Source organism: Megalobrama amblycephala, linkage group LG20, assembly GCF_018812025.1.
Source record: "Megalobrama amblycephala isolate DHTTF-2021 linkage group LG20, ASM1881202v1, whole genome shotgun sequence".
Taxonomy (NCBI): Eukaryota; Metazoa; Chordata; class Actinopteri; order Cypriniformes; family Xenocyprididae; genus Megalobrama; species Megalobrama amblycephala.
The window spans coordinates 17,695,680-17,714,114 of record NC_063063.1 but is presented as its reverse complement, the minus strand read 5'-3'; the positions used below and the strand labels follow the sequence as shown (position 1 = coordinate 17,714,114).

The following is an 18,435-nucleotide window of genomic DNA, read 5'->3' as shown; positions in this document are numbered from 1 at the left end:
TTTACAATGCACATTAACCTTTATTATTAATAGTATGCGGTCCATGCAGCTTTACAGGGGGTATGGCTTATCTAAATGAGATGTAAATGAGCCCTATTGTCACTCCCAGCAGGTGAGAACAGGTGAGAACTGCACAAACTTTAAAGGGGTTTTTCTCCCTCTTGAGCTTTCTTGATTGCCTACCTTCAAATGGCCACAACTTCTCCAAATATTATCAGATTTCCATGTGTCACACATCGTTGGAAAGCTTGGAGACTGCACTTTCAGAATCTGTGAATAACTCAAAATGCCCCAAAACCGACTTGTGTCCCTACTTTCCGTGACTGGTCACATATTTCTCGATATTTTGCTATTTAATGGACTTTAATGTCATCAATTCTCCACCGCGTTGTGATTTGCGCTGCACACAAGTAAATCACGCTACACTTTTGAACAGTAATACAGTTATGTTCAGGGTCAGTGTATCATTTCATCACTGCATGAGAAAGGCATTTAACCAGGGCTACAATAACCAGTGTCCTGATAGAAATGTCAAACTTTTCCGCCTGGTTACACTCTCCCCTGCAGATAGTCCCCTACCTTGGTGACTACCAACACTTATCATCTTGCCCCCCTTGAAGCTTTCCTGAGTTATTAAAGACCATTTCAGCAAGCACCTGGGAGAGCACATCAGGAGGCCTGTACGGGGCTTAAATCTAGTCCCTAGCCCAGCCCTGGCCGAGAAGTCTCAGGAACTAACCTGGCCGGTGTCCGACAGCTTATCAGAATAAATGCCCTGAGTCTGACTGGAGCCTGTGTGTTTTTATTTTTTATTACACAGCCTATTCTATTGTTGCAGCCATTAAAATAGTTCAGTTTTGTTTTTGTTGTTTAATGGCAAAGTAGTTATATTTCTTTTTTGTTTCTTTAAGTTAGTTTAGAAAAAAAATGTTTGGAGCATTTTTGTTTGTTAAAGTTTTTTATTTTTAAAGTGACCAGCAGCCGACAGTCAGTTAACCACGTTTAATCAATTTAGCCTCTCAAATCAACACTTAACCCCTTAAGACCGGATGGAGCGTCAGCGCTCCAATTTGCGTGTCTCTCTTTAAAAGCCAATAAAAATTGAATCCATATAGGTAGCACAAAAATTATTTTTGCATACAAAACCAGAGACTTTAAACTTTCATATCAAGCCTCCAACATGCTTCTGTTGCACTGTTTTCACCCTCTAATGAGTCTGAGTAATATGCGTTTACAACAAAAATAGCATAGCCGCTAACTGAATACAAGTATGTATATTTCACATGCTCATAATTTCATGAAAAATGCACAGATCATAAAAAATTGTACATCAATATTTAAAGCAGATTCTCAAGATTAAAATGAATCCAAAATCAATATAATATATTGTGTTGATCACAAGATATTACTCACGGAATGATTTAACATACTTGGCTAAAAACATGTCTCTCATCTCTCCGGGATGCAGTGTGTATCCAATGTTCCCGGACCCATCCATGTTCGTTTTCCAATGTGGAATAACACAAAATAGATATCATTTTAAAGCTTAGAATCTCATCTTTTTAATGCATTGAACCATTTTGAAAAACTCCTAACAAGTGCTGAGAAGCACCACTAAACCGGAGTTTACCGCCCATTGGCGCCACCTGGCTGCGGAAAAAAATGAACAACAATTTTTCAAACTATTCTTTATGCTATCACTACGAAATTTGAACCAGATGCAGCTCACATATAGGAGAGTATCACCAAAAAAGAATTTTTTAGCGATCTTATTGTGTTCCTGAGTTATTCCATGTCAAATAAAAAAAAAAGAAAAATTATTTTTAAAAAAATTATATATATTTTTTGTCTTTTATCAGCTGTTTCTCAGCAAGAAAATGTCCAAATGTCATGTAATTTATATTTTCTTAAAATTTAAAATGTTTTCTATCAAATGATACCTACCTTTTGACTCTCCTTGCTAGAGTTTTGGAGTTATGAGTCTTTACTTTTGTGTGTGTCGCTCAGAAAAAAAAAAAACTCTAAAAAAGTCTTCAGGTCTTAAAGGGTTAACTTGCCTACAATAAAATATAAAAAAAAAAAGTTCAAGCATATCACAATGTTAGTTTAAACATTTATTATCACCACCATCTGTTACAATACAGAAGGGTCGGAGACAAAGGAATACAGGTAACGGATATTTATTGAACACCAGCAGATATAACAGAAATGCAGGAAAGTGAAATGGTAATCTTGCAGATGAATGGTGAATGGTAGAATAGTGATACTATCCTTTGTTTTGCAGTGATGATGATCCTGGAAGACAGTTGGATGGCAGACGAAGCAGAGCAATGGAGACACTAGACAACTCACACGAAGACAGGAGACATGGAAGGAGACTAGGAACACGCTGGAGACAGGTAAGTAGGCTTACAGGAGTCCTTGAGGTAAGCATGAAGGTAAGTCTTTAAGCGAATGAGACCGGACAGTGACTGAGGGTGTGTGAGTGTCTTTAGTACTGATGGTGATTGCCGTGCTGATGAAGTGCAGGTGTGTGTGATCAGTACTCTGGTGAGGGAGTGCGCTTTGATTGGGTAATGTTGGAGCCTGGCGTGTCTGTGACAGTAAGTCTGGTATCCAGATGAGAGGCTTAAAGTCACACTTAGGAGCAAGAAGAAGGCTTTCCATACCCTGGATATGAACTGAGGTCCTCTATCCAACACAATGTCTTCAGGAATCCTGTAATACCGGAAGATGTGGTTGAACATGAGTTCAGCAGTCTCCATGGCTGTGGGTAGTCCCTTTAAAGGAATCAGACAATAAGATTTAGAGAATCTGTCAATAATCACCAAAATACAGGTACAGTTATTGGAAGCAAGTATGTCGGTTATGAAGTCAACTCCTAGGTGTGACCAAAGTCTGTTGGGAACGGGCAGAGGATGGAGTTTGCCGGAGGGAAGATGGCAAGGACTCTTCGAGATGGCACATTCCTTGAATCCCTGCGCGTACCTTCTGACGTCGGCTGCCATATTTGGCCACCAGAAGCGCTCTTTCAGCAGCGAGAGGGTTTCATTGACCCCAGGGTGGCCAGTACCCAGTGACATGTGGGAAGAGTGGATGAGTGGAGTGCGCCATGTCCGGGTGATGTATTGCAAACCTTGTGGACAACCCGGTGGAATGTTGGTGGAAGCATTGGAAGAGGGCATGGTTTCTTCGGACCAGGTGATGGGACTTACAATGAGCTTTTCAGGTATGATGGGTTCAGATTCTTCTGTGTTTTCCTCAGGATTGTGGAGACGAGATAAGGCATCCACCTTGGCATTCTTTGGTCCAGGACGATAGGAGATGGTAAAGTTGAAACGGGTGAAGAACAGCGCCCAGCGCACCTGTCGAGGATTTAACCTCTTAGTGTCTCTGAGATACTCCAGGTTCTTGTGGTCGGTTAGTACCAGGAAGGGATGCTGTGTACCCTCCAACCAATGCCTCCACTCTTCCAGGGCCAGCTTGATGGCGAGAAGCTCCCTGTTGCCGATGTCATAATTGACCTCCGCCGGGTTGAGTTTGTGGGAGAAGAAGGCACATGGATGGAGTCTACTTGGATTCCCCTGCTGTTGAGATAGTACCGCTCCCACTCATGTGACATATGGTTTCATGACGAATGGTTTCTCTGGGTCAGGATGAACAAGGAGGGGAGCGGTGATGAATGCTTCTTTCAGGGTGTTGAAAGCATTGGTGGCAGATGGTGTCCAGGACAGAGACTTGGGCTTGTTGCGGAGAAGGTTGGTTAGTGGACTAGAGATGATGCTGCAATCTTGAATGAAGCGACGGTAGAAATTTGCAAAACCTAGGAATCGTTGGAGTTCTTTGATGGTTGATGGTGTTGGCCAGTTCCTGATGGCATCCACTTTCCCCTCGTCCATCCGTATACCACTGCTATCGATGTTGTATCCAAGGAACTGCACTGAGGGTTGATGGAATGAACACTTCTCTGCATTGAGAAACAGTTGGAACTCTCTCAGGCATTTCAGGACCTCCGCACGTGGTGGCGATGTTTGGCCATACTCCGGGAGTATATCAAGATGTCATCAATATAAACCTGCACAAACTTGTGGAGGAACTCCTGGAATACCTCATGGATGAAATCCTGGAATACGGAGGGGGCGTTGACCATGCCATACGGCATCACAAGGTATTCGTAGTGTCCAGTAGGGGTCTTCCACTCATCCCCCTCATGTATCCGGATGAGGCTGTAGGTGCTGCGGAGGTCCAACTTGGTGAAGACAGTGGCACCACAGAGATGTTCTAGCGCTGCTGGGACGAGAGGAAGTGGATAACGGTATTTAACTGTGATCTTGTTGAGTGCCCAGTAGTCGATACAAGGCCACAAGTAGGGCTGCACGATTAATCGCATGCTATTCTCACGCGCATTTCGTCAGTAAAGCCGGTTCCCTGATTACCGCTAAATCGCCATCACCTGCTTTCAAATGAAGCGGCATTTAATAGACAGAGCCGTAGGTCACTGAAAAGCCACGCAATATCGCGTTCATATCGCAGATGAATCGCCTGCGATAATGAACGCGATATTGCGTGGCTTGTCCGTGAACTACGGCTCCGTCTATTAAAAGGCGCTGCGTTTAAAAACAGGTGATGGCGATTTAGCGGTAATCAGGGAACCGGCTTTACTGACGAAATGCGCGTGAGAATAGCATGCGATTAATCGTGCAGCCCTAGCCACAAGCCTCCGTCCTTTTTTGCCACGAAGAAGAAACTGCAGGGGAAGTAGACGGGTGGATGTAACCTTATTCCAGAACCTCCTTGATGTAATCCTCCATGGCCTAAATAAGTAATCTAGAGGGTAGATCTTTCCACGGGGCACTGACTCACCCGGAAGCAGATCGATGGCACAGTCCCATGGCCGGTGTGGAGGCAGCTTGGAGGCTTTTTTCGGGTAGAAGACGTCACTGAAGGTGGCATAACATGGAGGAATGTCCACGGAACGTTTCTCAACAGGACTTTCGATGGAGGTGGCACAGACAGACAGATGTTCAGGACGTGGAGAGGATGGTTGTGGTAATGTAGAGAAACAGTTCGGGAAGCAGTTATCGCCACACTTCAGGATCTCGCCAGTTTTCCATGAGATGACAGGGTTATGCTGCTCCAACCATGGGCGCCCTAGGATCATGTCAGCGGTGGAATCCTCCAGAACCAGCAGATGTTGCTGTTCGATGTGTAAAACGCCCACTTGAAGCTGTATTGGCCCAACACAGTGATGAACTCGTCTTTGGCTGAGAGGTTTTCCAATTATTGAGTGGATCTGGTAGGTGGTCGGCGTAACTGTTGTCTTTAGCTTAAGTTGGTGGCAGAGGGTGCCAGAGATGAAGTTGCCTGCTGACCCAGAGTTGAGGAGTGCATTAACTGGAATGGAAATATCAGCAACAGTAAGGTTTACAATAATGGTGAGTGGTTTTATCTCATTTATAGGAGGAAGAATGGCACTTAACCATGGGACGAGGAGGACGAATGGGGCATGTGGAGGTAACATGCCCAGAAGCACCACAATACAAGCACAATCCCTGGGTCAGCCGCCTCTGCCACTCAGCTAGTGGCAGCTGCATGTTGTCCAGCTGCATGGGCTCGTGGGCTGGTTCTAGGGGGCTGACGGATTCTGGTCGACGGAGGGATGTTGTGAACAGTGGCTGGCCCTGGTGCTCTTCGAGACATGACTGCATACAAGTGGCGAAGCAGATGGAGAGTTGGATGAAGCGTTCGAGCCCTCGTATGCAGCAAGATGCAACTGCACTCGTGGATCGGGGTATAAGTGCGGTTGCATCTCCAGGACCAGCGAACATTGTAGAATAAATCTGTTGCAATCCTCCGCCAAACCAGAGAAGGGCACCGGTTTGGCCATGGGACTGGTGTACACAGGCAGTGAGGGAATGACAGCGGTGTTGACGGAGGTGATCGCTGGTGGATGTGCTGGTGGACTGGAGGTGAGTGCTTGTGTTGCAGTGATGATGATCCTGGAAGACGGGTGGATGGCAGACGAAGCAGAGCAATGGAGACACTAGACAACTCACACGAAGACAAGAGACACGGAAGGAGACTAGGAACAAGCTGGAGACAGTCCTTGAGGTAAGGATGAAGGTAAGTCTTTATGTGAATGAGACCGGACAATGACTGAGTGCATGTGAGTGTCTTTAGTACTGATGGTGATTGCCGTGCTGATGAAGTGCAGGTGCGTGTGATCAGTACTCTGGTGAGGGAGTGCGCTGTGATTGGGTGATGTTGGAGCTTGGCGTGTGTGTGACACCATCACAGTAAAAAAACATTTTTTGACAAGCTGAGGCAGGCTGCTCTGCTTCTCGCAATGGTTCTCGCAAATGAAACGGTCTATAAAATCTAAACAAAAAATAAATAAATAAATAAACAAACAAACAAACAAACAAAAAACAACATGCAGTTTTTTTTTTTTTTTTTTTTTTTTTTTTTACCCTACACCTAAGGCTATGCATCAAAAACCAAGGCTTCACCATTCTTATTTCCAAGAGTTAGACTAATGAAGAAAAAAAAAAGTCCAACCCCAAACAAAAAACAAGACAGCCACCTAACATGGCTACAGCCAGAAGAACAGTCTCTTACAGAGCATTTGAAAGAAAAAGCGTACAGTGGAAAGTTTTATTCCAGTCCTTCTTTCTTAATGGTCCTTTTTACACCTGGTCACTTCATGCATTTTCTCATTAAAAGACCAGTAAGATAACTCTGGAACTTTTCAGTGACCACCCACTTAAGTGCTAACAGATCCAGCTTCATGCTGCTGTAGTTTTGATCATTTTTCTCAGCCCCTCTCAACCTCCTACTGGCAATCACAGTCTTCTTACACTATTGATGCTGGTACAAAACTGCTCCCAACCCAAGATTGCTCGCATCAGTCTCAATCACAAAGGGAAGCATGAAATCATCACACACCAGTGTTGGTCCACTTGTACGTTTGTCCTTGAGATGTTCAAAAACCGTATGACACTGAAAAGTCCAAGAGCTCTTATACACCTGGACTGCCTTGAAGGAACTTCAGGACACATTCACTACATCATGCAATGGCCCAGCTATCTGGGAGAACCCTTCAATGAATCTCCTTTAAAAGCTACAAAATGCCAAGAATGATCTGAGTTCCTTGAGAGTGCTTGGGATGTCATGATGGCCTGCATGAGCCGCTGACAATTGGGGGGACATTGCATAGCCCTAAGGACATCTGCTGGTATCGCCATGGCTATTCTAAGTTGGGTTCTCAGATTTTGTTTCTCTCCTGGAGGCACCTCCTTGGGAGATCAGAGCCAACCTGTTGTTTTAGTCTGGCATCCTCAACAGAGAATGTGGAAACTTTGGGTTTGGCCCGTGAGCAAAGCTTTCTACTCTGGTCTTTTACTTTTAACCCTTAAATGCATACCTCGGGTCTTTATCGACCCAAGACGTCATTCACTACCCTCCTCCTCATTCATTTTTTAAAGATAGACATCAACCTTCTTAGTATTCCTCAATCAATACATTATAAACAATATAACAAGAAAAAAAATAAATAAAAATATAAAAGAATGCCTGTTTTCCCATTTAATTTTTGTAAAAAAAATTGTATATGGTCACTAACGACCCGAGGTGTGTATAAGTGTACGTATATTTTTTTTCTGCACAATTAAATCTTTGATAATGGAATAAGTGCAGTTCAACTTTATTCCACAAGGTGGCAATGTCTGATAAACAATTATGCAGTGACATTTCATTCAGACAGAAAACGAGAGAATAAGAAGTATCATAAGTAAAACGTGAAATGGCTCAGTGATTTACTGCAGAGCAAGTACTGAAAGCAGTCAAATATTAGTGTCATTGTCACTTGATGGATCAAAATATTGATTTTGAAGATGCTGAAAATATATATATATATATATATATATATATATATATATATATATATATATATATAATATAATATAATATGCTCATATTCGTGATCTCAAACATATTCTCAAAGCTATAATTTGCTGAATGTACTGGGAAATGAGCTCTGACAAGGACAGTGATGATGACATAAAACATCTGCTTCCAAGCTCCAAAAGGTAACAAAATATGCTTTATTTTATTCTTCTGTAATTATTACTCTAATATCAGAGGATTTTTATATTATCAGAATAGGTAGAGATCCATCCGTGTTAGTGCAACGAATCATCACTCTGGCAGGGATCCATTTGCATGCTTTATTAATAACAATCGTAGTCGTACAGGCAGGGTCAGACAGGGGCAAACAGGTGTACAAGGAACAGGCAGAATCGTAGTCAAAGAACAGGCAGGTAGTCAGGGCTGGCAGAAAACACTCACCGAGTCAGGCAAACAGGCAAGGGTCTGAGGTAGGCGGCAAAGGGTCGATAACAGGTAACAGCAGAATCAGCAACAGGTAATCAGACAGATAGATAACGCTCAGTAATGTTCACCACGGCAAAACAAGACTTCACGATCATGTGGAGTGTGAGTGGTTCTTAAATAGTCCAGGTAATGGGTAACAGCTGCGCAGTGATTAGTCCAAGGCACGGGCTTATGGGAAATGTAGCGTGAAAGAGTTAGTATTCTGGAGAAGGCTCCCTCCGATGGCCAGAGGAGGGAACCACAGAGTTCGTCTCCGTGACAGTTATATATAGATCCAGGTTGCTAAATACCTAAATATGTAAGAATGATTGGTGAAACAGTCATGCATTTAAGGGTTAATGGCCCTAGCAACTCTCAAAAGCATTGGTGACCTACAGGCAGAGCATTTTGCCTGGATTTTACTTCTGGTTTAGTTATGGTGACCTTTTTCTGACCTAAATTACAGTATTTCACAATTGCTAAAACACTAAACCCCATTCTCTGAACCCAATGCTCAGTGGCCTAAACCCATTTGTCCAATCAGTCACTTTGTAGGCAAAACTTTAAACAAGTTCAGGTAGTTAAGACACTGTTTGCAAATCTCATCCACTCTTTTTGCAAAACTCTAAACACATTCTTACTCACTAAAACACATTTTGAACTGTGTTGCAAAATGGTAAATACATGTGGCAAAAGTTAAACACAACTACAACACAGTTGTCATCCTTTAAACACAATGACTCAAAATGATTCACACTTATTTCTAATGATGTGATCAAATCAACTGTATAAAATATAGGTCAGTTCAGAGTGCACAGGTGACACAGGTGCTAAATGATGATACCAACATCATAATGGAAGATGGAAACAATCTGAAAAGTAGAGGAGGAAGAGTATGTGTAAGAGGATGATGAGGAGAAAGAGCAAGGGGTGTGGAGACAAGGCTGTCAAGGCTGGATCCGGCACAGATTTTTCCCTTTGCCTGGCAAGAGACGACATTGCCTGTGATGTGGAAAATGTCCTCAACAATATTCAATAATATTCAACAATATATAATATTGAATATAATACTGTACTTGCAGTACATACAGTATACTTTAAATTCACATTACTTGTGATTTCTATACATTTTTTGTAATGGCAAAATGTGTTTACTGTGTTACAATATACTTTTTTTTCTGTAACCTCATGTTCTGGATGTTGTGTTTTCCATTTTTTAATGTAGTGTCTAATGAATGATCTGTATGTGTTTATATTTTGCTTAATGTGTGTATGATCTGAAAGCTTTATTTGATTTTGCCATAAGAGTCAGACGTTTTGTGAAATTAGTTTGAAGACTGGATTTGTGTTTAATGTTTTGAGAAAATGAGTGATGGTTTAAAGAAATATGTTTTAACAGTTGTGAAATACTGTAAGTCATGCACTTAAGGTCATTTCCACTACTTTCCATTCTCAAGCGATGGTGTTACAGTCATTTCCTCCACTGCTTTTTGCATTGCAGAAAGACTGCACAGATGTTTACTTGTGATGGATTTGAAGATATACATTGACTGTGTGAGCCAGTGGCATAAATATTATCAGTTATTTCTTTGTTTTGGTGGTGAGGCGTGTGGATTGACTTTGCCTCTAGGAGTTAAAGACCACTCTACTAAGATTTTGGCTTCCTCAGAACAGGGGCGTGTCTAGAGGGGGAACATGTCTGAGAGAAAGCCAAAATTTAATACACTAAAACAATTAGCTAGCTAAACGAAAAAGATTAATTATCAAACTTGCAAAAAACATTGGCCTAAAACCTTGAGGATATTTTGGTTTGATTTTTTGACAGCAAAAACAGATTTCAGAATTTTGCAGACAACAGAATTGCTATGTCAAAGCCTAAATATGTAATAAGCTTACACAAGCATAGACTGTTAATGTTTGCAGTTTATTAATGTTTGGCTTTGCTCACAAACTTCATCCATATGAAACTTTTCACAGCTTGTTGAACTTGCAGATATAGGCTAGATTTGTCAACATTTCAACAGTGTATGCTGTTTTTATAGTATAACCTCAAAATAAATAAATGCATTTACATTTAAGGGATTGTGTATGTAAGGTACTAATGTTATATAACTTACATGGCTGCATAATTTTTGTGTGGTTAAAATAAAGTCATTACAGTATATCACAATTGCTAAAACATTTCTTGAAACCATCACTCATTTTCTCAAAACATTAAACACAAATCCAATCTTCAAACTAATTTCACAAAACCTCTTACTCTTATGGCAATATCAAACAAAGCTTTCAGATCATACACACATTAAACAATATATAAACACTACAGATCATTAATTAGACACTACATTAAAAAATGGAAAACACAACATCCAGAACATGAGGTTACAGAAAAAAAGTATATTGTAACACAGTAAACACATTTTGCCATTACATAAAATGTATAGAAATCACAAGTAATGTGAATTTAAAGTATACTGTATGTACTGCAAGTACAGTATTATATTCAATATTATATAGTATTGAATGTCTGTATATACAGTACTTACATACTGCAAACATACAGCAGTCTAAATGCAAATGACTAAAAGGTCAAAGAAAACTCTAAATGAAAAGCATGATACAGTACACACACAAAAAAAGTTCAGAGTCAGTGAGAGATTCGTTCTGCTTCAGCATCACGTCTTCATGTTGGGTCCGGCCTAAGTCAAGTCACCTTTATTTCAATTGCAATTTATACTACACAGATACTAGTCTAGTATAGTATAGTATAGTATAGTATAGTATAGTATAGTATAGTATAGTATTGTATAGTATAGTAAAAGCAGCTTTACAGTGATAACAGGTACATGATAATCAGTAATGCAAAGAGGGTTTTGGCTGTACAGCTCTAAAAGAAAATAGTGTCATTGTTCAGCTGAAGTCAGTTCAGTGTTGATTCACTTACATTGTAAAGACCATCAATTATTATGTAAATTACTGTAATTATTTTCCTCTATAAAGCAGTTCTGCAGAAAAACAGTGATGTCATCATCTAGGCTAACTTAGTTCAGTTCTCATCCTATAATGTCAGTACTGTCAGATCAATAATATTGTTGAATATTATTGAATATTTTTGAATATGTTGAATATTGTTGAGGACATTTTCCACATCACAGGTAATGTCGTCTCTTGCCAGATCACTTCATCACTTCATCATTGCCAGATCACTTGATCACTTCATTAGAAATAAGTGTGAATAATTTTGAGTCATTGTGTTTAAAGGATGACAACTGTGTTGTAGTTGTGTTTAACTTTTGCCACATGTATTTACCATTTTGCAACACAGTGCAAAATGTGTTTTAGTGAGTAAGAATGTGTTTAGAGTTTTGCAAAAATAGTGGATGAGATTTGCAAACAGTGTCTTAACTACCTGAACTTGTTTAAGGTTTTGCCTACAAAGTGACTGATTGGACAAATGGGTTTAGGCCACTGAGCATTGGGTTCAGAGAATGGGGTTTAGTGTTTTAGCAATTGTGAAATACTGTAATATTTCTAAAGTGAAAATTAAAAATAAATTAAAATTAGAAATTAAAATAAAGTGTAAATATTTCTGTGAATTTAATAAATCAGTAACACATTTTTCCTTTGTCTTTGAACAAATAATTACAAATATTGCAATGTTAGGTTACACTTTATTTTAAGGTGTCTTTGTTACACTGCAATTATGCATTTAAGTACTAAGTAATATTAAGCAACTACATGCACTTACTATAGGGTGAGGATTAGAGTTTGGTTTAGGGTTAATTGCATGTAATTATGCATTATTTATGGTTATTATTGTAGTAACTACGTGTAACATATGTAACAATGACACTGTAAAATAAAGTGTTACCCAATGTTAATATACACATTATTTATTTTTTCAGTAAGACTTAGATGTCATTTTCCCCATCATATGTTGCTTTGTATTTTGTTCAGGCTTAAGCAGGATGATATAACATTTAGGTGCAAATATGCAGAATAGTAAACCAAAGCTTGAGGCTAAAATGGCAAATATCTCTACAGCTACAGTAAATTTTCCAGGAGAACTGACATAAGCTGGAATAAATGTGATCCATACAGCGCAGAAAATGAGCATACTGAATGTGATGAATTTTGCATCATTAAAGTTATCAGGCAGCTTACGAGCCAGAAAAGCCAAAATGAAACACAAAAAAGCCAGGAGGCTAATGTAACCCAGAACAGCCCAGAAACCTAAAGTAGAACCCAGACTGCACTCAAGAATGATTTTTTCCTTATAATATGTCATATTTTTGTACGGAAATGGAGGGAATATTGTTAGCCAAAGCACACAGATAAGAACCTGTATAAGTGTAAAAGCAAGAACACTAAGTCGCTGTTGTGAAGGGCCAAACCATTTCATGACATTACTTCCTGGCAGCGTAGCCTTGAAGGCCATTAACACCACTATTGTTTTCCCCAGAACACAGGAGATACAGAGTACAAAAGTGATCCCAAACGCTGTGTGACGCAACATACAGGACCACTCAGTGGGCCGACCAATGAAAGTAAGTGAACAGAGAAAACACAGAGTCAATGAGAAGAGCAGCAGGAAGCTCAGCTCTGAGTTGTTGGCTTTTACTATGGGGGTGTCCTTCTTGCTATAAAACAGGATGGCCACCAGCACAGTTAATCCTACTCCAAACAGTGAGAAAAAGACAAGCACTATACCCATTACTTCTGTGAATGACAGAAACTCTACAGCCTTTAACACACATTTATTTTTCTCAACATTAGACCAGTATTCCCCTGGACACTGCTTGCAGTTAACTGAATCTGGAAAGGAAGTTGTAACCACTAGTTAGAGACAATAGGAAAACAATTTCAGTGATGAACAGTGAAGAGCAGCTAAACAATTTCCTTTGGAGCTTTGAGAAGGGCTGAAGATTACCTGTCTCATTACTGATTTCTCCTTCTGCGCATGGAATACAGTCATAACAGCAGACAGGTCTTCCTTTTTGTGCAGCCTTCCTAGTGCCTGGAGGACAGCTCTCACTGCACACAGACTTTGGTTTCTACATGGAAAAGATTATACAAACAGATATTTTGGTAACACTTTAGTATAGGGAACACATATAAACTATTAACTATGACTTTTCCCATAATAAGCTCCTAATTTACTGCTTATTAATAGTTAGTAAAGTAGTTGTTAAGTTTAGGTATTGGGTAGGATTAAGAATGTAGAATAAGGTCATCCAGAATAAGGCATTAATATGTGCTTAATAAGGACTAATAAATTTCCAATATCCTAGTAATATGCATGCTAATAAGCAACTAGTTAAAAAAAAACTAAAATAAAGTGTTACTGATATTTTTACTGACTCTGAAGAATTAGGATATATTTATCAATAATATTGATTGATAATGCTGGTTGGATGCTAAGTGGTGCTATGGGGTATTTTTCTCTCAGCAATTGCCCACACAGTAACACTAAGCAGTTTGATTCTAAAATTTGAACTAAAAATTGAAATTGAATTGTTAATTTATGTACTTCTACCAAATTCAACCAAAAATGAAGGACATATGTGCAGTGGAGTGTCAGAGCAGCGTGCCTGTGTGGATTCTGTAGAGAGATCACTGAACATATATTGTTGCTGGTTTAACTTATTTTTATTGCCAATATTTAGTGATAGCCTCAGATGCAGGATAATTTCACTTTCAGCTATCATATTTGGTTATTACCACAGCAACAGCATGTGTCCATGTTCAATGATCGTCTTGTGTATGAATGTGTACTGTATTCATGGGATGCAGCAAGAATGCAGGATAAGCTTGACACATATTGGTGACTACACTTTAAGACTATTCTGTTTTTTAGGATATTGATATACAAACTGTTGTTGTCAAGTAAGTTTCATCCACAATGCTACTTTAAATAAGTATAACATTTTATACCAGTATTGACCCTCATTCTATGCCATGAAGTCACAAATGTCTAATAAACAAAATGTTTATCCCTGTTGATCTGATATTAATGCAAAGTTTGTTTTCCAAATGATTCAGCTTTACAAAAAGGTAGTTATTTAATAGTTTTGATAGACTAACCATGTACAAATACTTTTATTTATTTATTTATTTATTTATTTATTTTTTTACATTTTGTGTTTGACCAAACATGAAATAACAATCAACAAAAGTACATGCAAAAGTACATCTAAAGTACATCTGACGTTGTCAGAAACAGGTTATTGCCATATACCTTCAGCTGTCCTCCAGTCCAAATGATCTCTTTAGTATTAAGCTCTAAGCGCTGGTCAGGGGGCAGTGAGGCATCATAGTATCCCACAGTTTTAAATTGGAAAGATCCATCAGAGTCCTGCTGCCAGTTCACAACTTCATATTGCGCTACTGCACCACCAGTGCTGTCAAACCATACATGATCGCCCATTTTTATAGTGAAATTTACCTTTTTCAGAGCCTCAACCACCTAACGAAAAAAATTTGCACTTTTGATATTATCACTGAGGCATTTAACATATCCAACAAAAACATTGTTCCCTCTTTTCTCCCTTTTTACTCATCTGTCTTTTATCTTTTACCTCATGTGGTTGGATTGTCAGGCTTTTCTCACAGCCTTCTTTTTCTTTGCATTTAAGTAGCCTGTGTAGTGAATGAGCTACAGCATAAACTGCTTTGTAGACGTTGCTTGCATATCTTTGTTCAGACACATCTTCAGTGTAGTTTTTTAGTGCAAATATATCCTCATATCTGCTGCAACTTAATACATATTGAGAAGAATTCCTCTCTTCCTGTAGGCATGGAAAAGCTGTATCCCAGAATGCTTTTCTAACATAATCTGCAAACCCTTCAATATTGCTTTTTCTCACTGCAAATCCCAGTGACCCTCCCAGGGAATGAAAACTATTTGGAGTGATATAATTCTTTGTGGTTATCCATGATTCTACACCGATCATTTGGAAGCCTGTAATGTTCTGAATACTTAACTGATCAATAAGTAAGCCCATCTCAACGAATGAAACAAAGGCAACAATCACTTTTGCTGTGCCTCTTTCTATAGTGTCTACCACTTTTTTGAGTTTTTCTGGCTCTGTTCGGTAGAATTTCACAGAGTACTCAACACAAATTCCCTCCTCCTGGGCTATTTTCACAAATATGGCCATTCCATTGTTTCCATAGTCATTGTCACTGTTCACAGCTCCCACCCAAGACCAGCCAAAGTGCTTGACTATGTATATAAGTGCTCTGCTCTGGTGATAATCACTAGCAATAGTCCTGAAGAAAGAGGGGTAATCTTTCCTATTACTGAGACATTCACACGTGGCTGAGGGACTTATCTGAAAAAGAAATCACTGTAGACAATGATACAGTCATGAGTATGGTGATTATGTGAGACATTTAGTGTTATTGCTCCTTACCACTGGTAGTTTAAATGGTCCTGTTGTTCTGGACAGAATCACTGTTGCAGAAGACTCTGATTCACCTATGATAGCATGTAAAGGAGACTGTCCATTGCATCCGTGTCTTGCTCCAAACTTCTGACCATTCATCAGTCCCATAGTTGCACTCATGGTAGACAGTCTTGAACCACAGGTATCATATATTTGATAACCAATAGAAACATTTGGCAGCAAACTTTCACTTCTGTTAATCTCCTCAATTGCAAAAATCATGATTTGTGACAAACGATAATCTCTTAGATTCACACTGTGAAAATAAACATTAAATCAGTTAGCTAAATAGAAACTAAATTAACAAACTGTTTTCAATGTAACAAACCTGGAGCATGACAGAAGTTGAGGTTTTTGTGAAAATTTAAAAGAAGGTAATGTTTCCTTTCTGTGGATTGCAAAAATTCCTCCAATAGTTACATCTCCATCCTTATAAAGCAGTGGGAACTTAGGGTCTCCCATTGTTTGACAAGGAGTGTTTTCCGCCTTTGTATGAAGTTGATGGAAAAGCAGAAGTGTATAAAGAAAGAGAAGCATCCCAATGAGTGTGCTCTGCAGTGAATGCCAAATGCAAATGATCTGATACAGTTTTTGCACTCTTATAGACATAATTAATATGGTTGACTGATCAAGAATGTAGCCAATGACCAACAAATTAACAATTAATTGGACAAATTAATCTGGTCAAGCAGGAGTGTAATAAACCAGAGTATGGTTTTCTCACCAAAGTCATGTCATAAGATAGTAAACTGTAAAATTATGTAGTATCTAGTAAAACATTGACAACCAGGAGCTCCTTGTGATTAGGTTTGCATTAGATTAGTGATGCCACTGGCCTATTGGTTTTATTTCATGGTCTCATATCATCTAGGATCCAAGAACTCCATTCATGAGACTATGAATGTGTAAATGGAAGGCGTTCTGTAGAATGTGATATATACGCTCAACCAATCACAGCGCACCATTCCACACACTGTAAACAGTAATAGCAGCACTCTGAATACACCTGTCATCCTAGTTTTCCTTCATTTACTTTGTGATCAACAAAAACAGAAAAATGTATAATTTTGATGGCATTGACGAACATGTGGTGGTTTCTGCAGTGGGTAAGAAACGTAAGTCATTGAAATCTAATCATTTACATAAGGAGACTACCCTGAGTATGGAAGCATATGTGTAGCAATATTCAATTTGAAATGTAATATGCAAAATGGCTATGCAATATGTAAAATGGCAATGCATTTCTGTATTTAAATTTAAATTTTCCAAACCAAATATGTTTGGAGCAAAATGATAATTCAAATTCAATAATATAATTTACATTTTCTATTTCCTACACTACGTTTAACATATAATTTAAACATATATTTTAATGCTTTATAAGTTGCAAAATTAAAATGAAAATGTATTACAGAAATTATTATATATGTTTAACACGTTCAAGCAAAAAGTGTAGCAAAATGATCATTTCAATGTTATTTTTCATAATTGCATTTGCACTCACAGTGCGATTGCATTTTCATTAAATGTCCCGCAATGAATGTCGCAAAATTCAATGTGGATTTGAAAATGCATTTCGAGCTGATCACGATTCGACCCAAGCCACCCAAAAAGAAGTTCACCACGAGGCCCAGACGGCCGAAAAAATAGCCACTGCCTCACCAGAGCCTCCAGCGAAGCCTGCCGCCGAGCAGCCCAAGCCTCTCCCGTGTGATGATGATCACTGGCTGATAGACTTTTGGACGGAGCCAGTAGCTCCAGTTGCCTACGAGTTCGCTACAGTTGCCTACGAGCCCGCTCCAGCCTCCCACAAATCTGCTCCAGCAGCCCACGAATCCGCTCCAGCCTCCCATGAATCCACTCCAGCAGCCCACAAATCCGCTCCAGCAGCCCACAAGCCCCCGGCCCCTGACCCGCCATGGCCGCCCGAGACTCCTGACCCGCCACGATGGCCTGAGCTCCTAGACCCGCCCTGGAGACCTCGCTCATAATAAGGACAATAGCGTGTTTTAGGTAAAAATTGAATAAATATTACTCCTCTGTATAGAAAATTGACATAAACGTATGAGCATCCATCAATATTTCTCAAATTGTGCATGCTTTTAAGCTAAAAGCCCTGAGGGATGTTATTTTGTCGAGTTTTTTCATGACGATCTAACAAGAGTTTTTTTTTTCTCAATGGCTGAGGCTGATGCTCATATTTCAATGAAAATGTAATGACTCCATTTTTCATATTCATAACTCCCGACTAGTGGTTCAACAGATCACAAAACTCATGGTTTGGATCATATCACTGTTATTAAGTCATGGATTGGATCATTTTTCGGGTCAGCACAAAAAAAAAAAAAAAAAAAGGGGGGTGGGGGGTAACTTTGCATTTATTACTTAGCCCACTTTAACTACTCCGATACCACAGCAGAAACTACTAGCCTAATTAATACATTATTAAAGGCAAGTGAACAGACTGTAAAAATAACTGTACACCAATTACAAGCATAGATAAATACAACATAAAGTTACAAATAAAGTATAAGGTCTAACTGTAGTATTCATTTTCATGTACAGAAATGTAATAATTAAATATAAAATGACACAGTTCACTGTATAAATTTAATAT

At 39.2% G+C, this 18,435-nt stretch overlaps 1 protein-coding gene across 1 annotated transcript; it reads right to left on the bottom strand.

Annotated features, from left to right (window-relative positions):
• Positions 1–11,849: 11,849 nt before the first annotated feature.
• On the bottom strand, positions 11,850–16,662 carry LOC125255803 (extracellular calcium-sensing receptor-like). Its single transcript, XM_048171303.1, has 6 exons — positions 16,147–16,662; positions 15,786–16,074; positions 14,949–15,704; positions 14,609–14,836; positions 13,301–13,424; positions 11,850–13,185 (listed from the first exon to the last, which is right to left on the bottom strand). The coding sequence occupies exons 1-6, from the start codon at positions 16,425–16,427 to the stop codon at positions 12,272–12,274; spliced, it is 2,592 nt and encodes an 863-aa protein (XP_048027260.1). The 5' UTR covers positions 16,428–16,662; the 3' UTR covers positions 11,850–12,271.
• Positions 16,663–18,435: the final 1,773 nt, after the last annotated feature.

Excerpts from the sequence above, each read along its gene's own strand:
- LOC125255803 (XM_048171303.1), bottom strand. The coding sequence starts at position 16,427 with ATGTCTATAAGAGTGCAAAAACTGTATCAGATCATTTGCATTTGGCAT. Across the intron at positions 15,705-15,785 it reads GACCATTTAAACTACCAGTG|ATAAGTCCCTCAGCCACGTG; the intron begins GTAAGGAGCAAT and ends TTTCTTTTTCAG. Across the intron at positions 13,186-13,300 it reads AGAAATCAGTAATGAGACAG|ATTCAGTTAACTGCAAGCAG; the intron begins GTAATCTTCAGC and ends CTTCCTTTCCAG.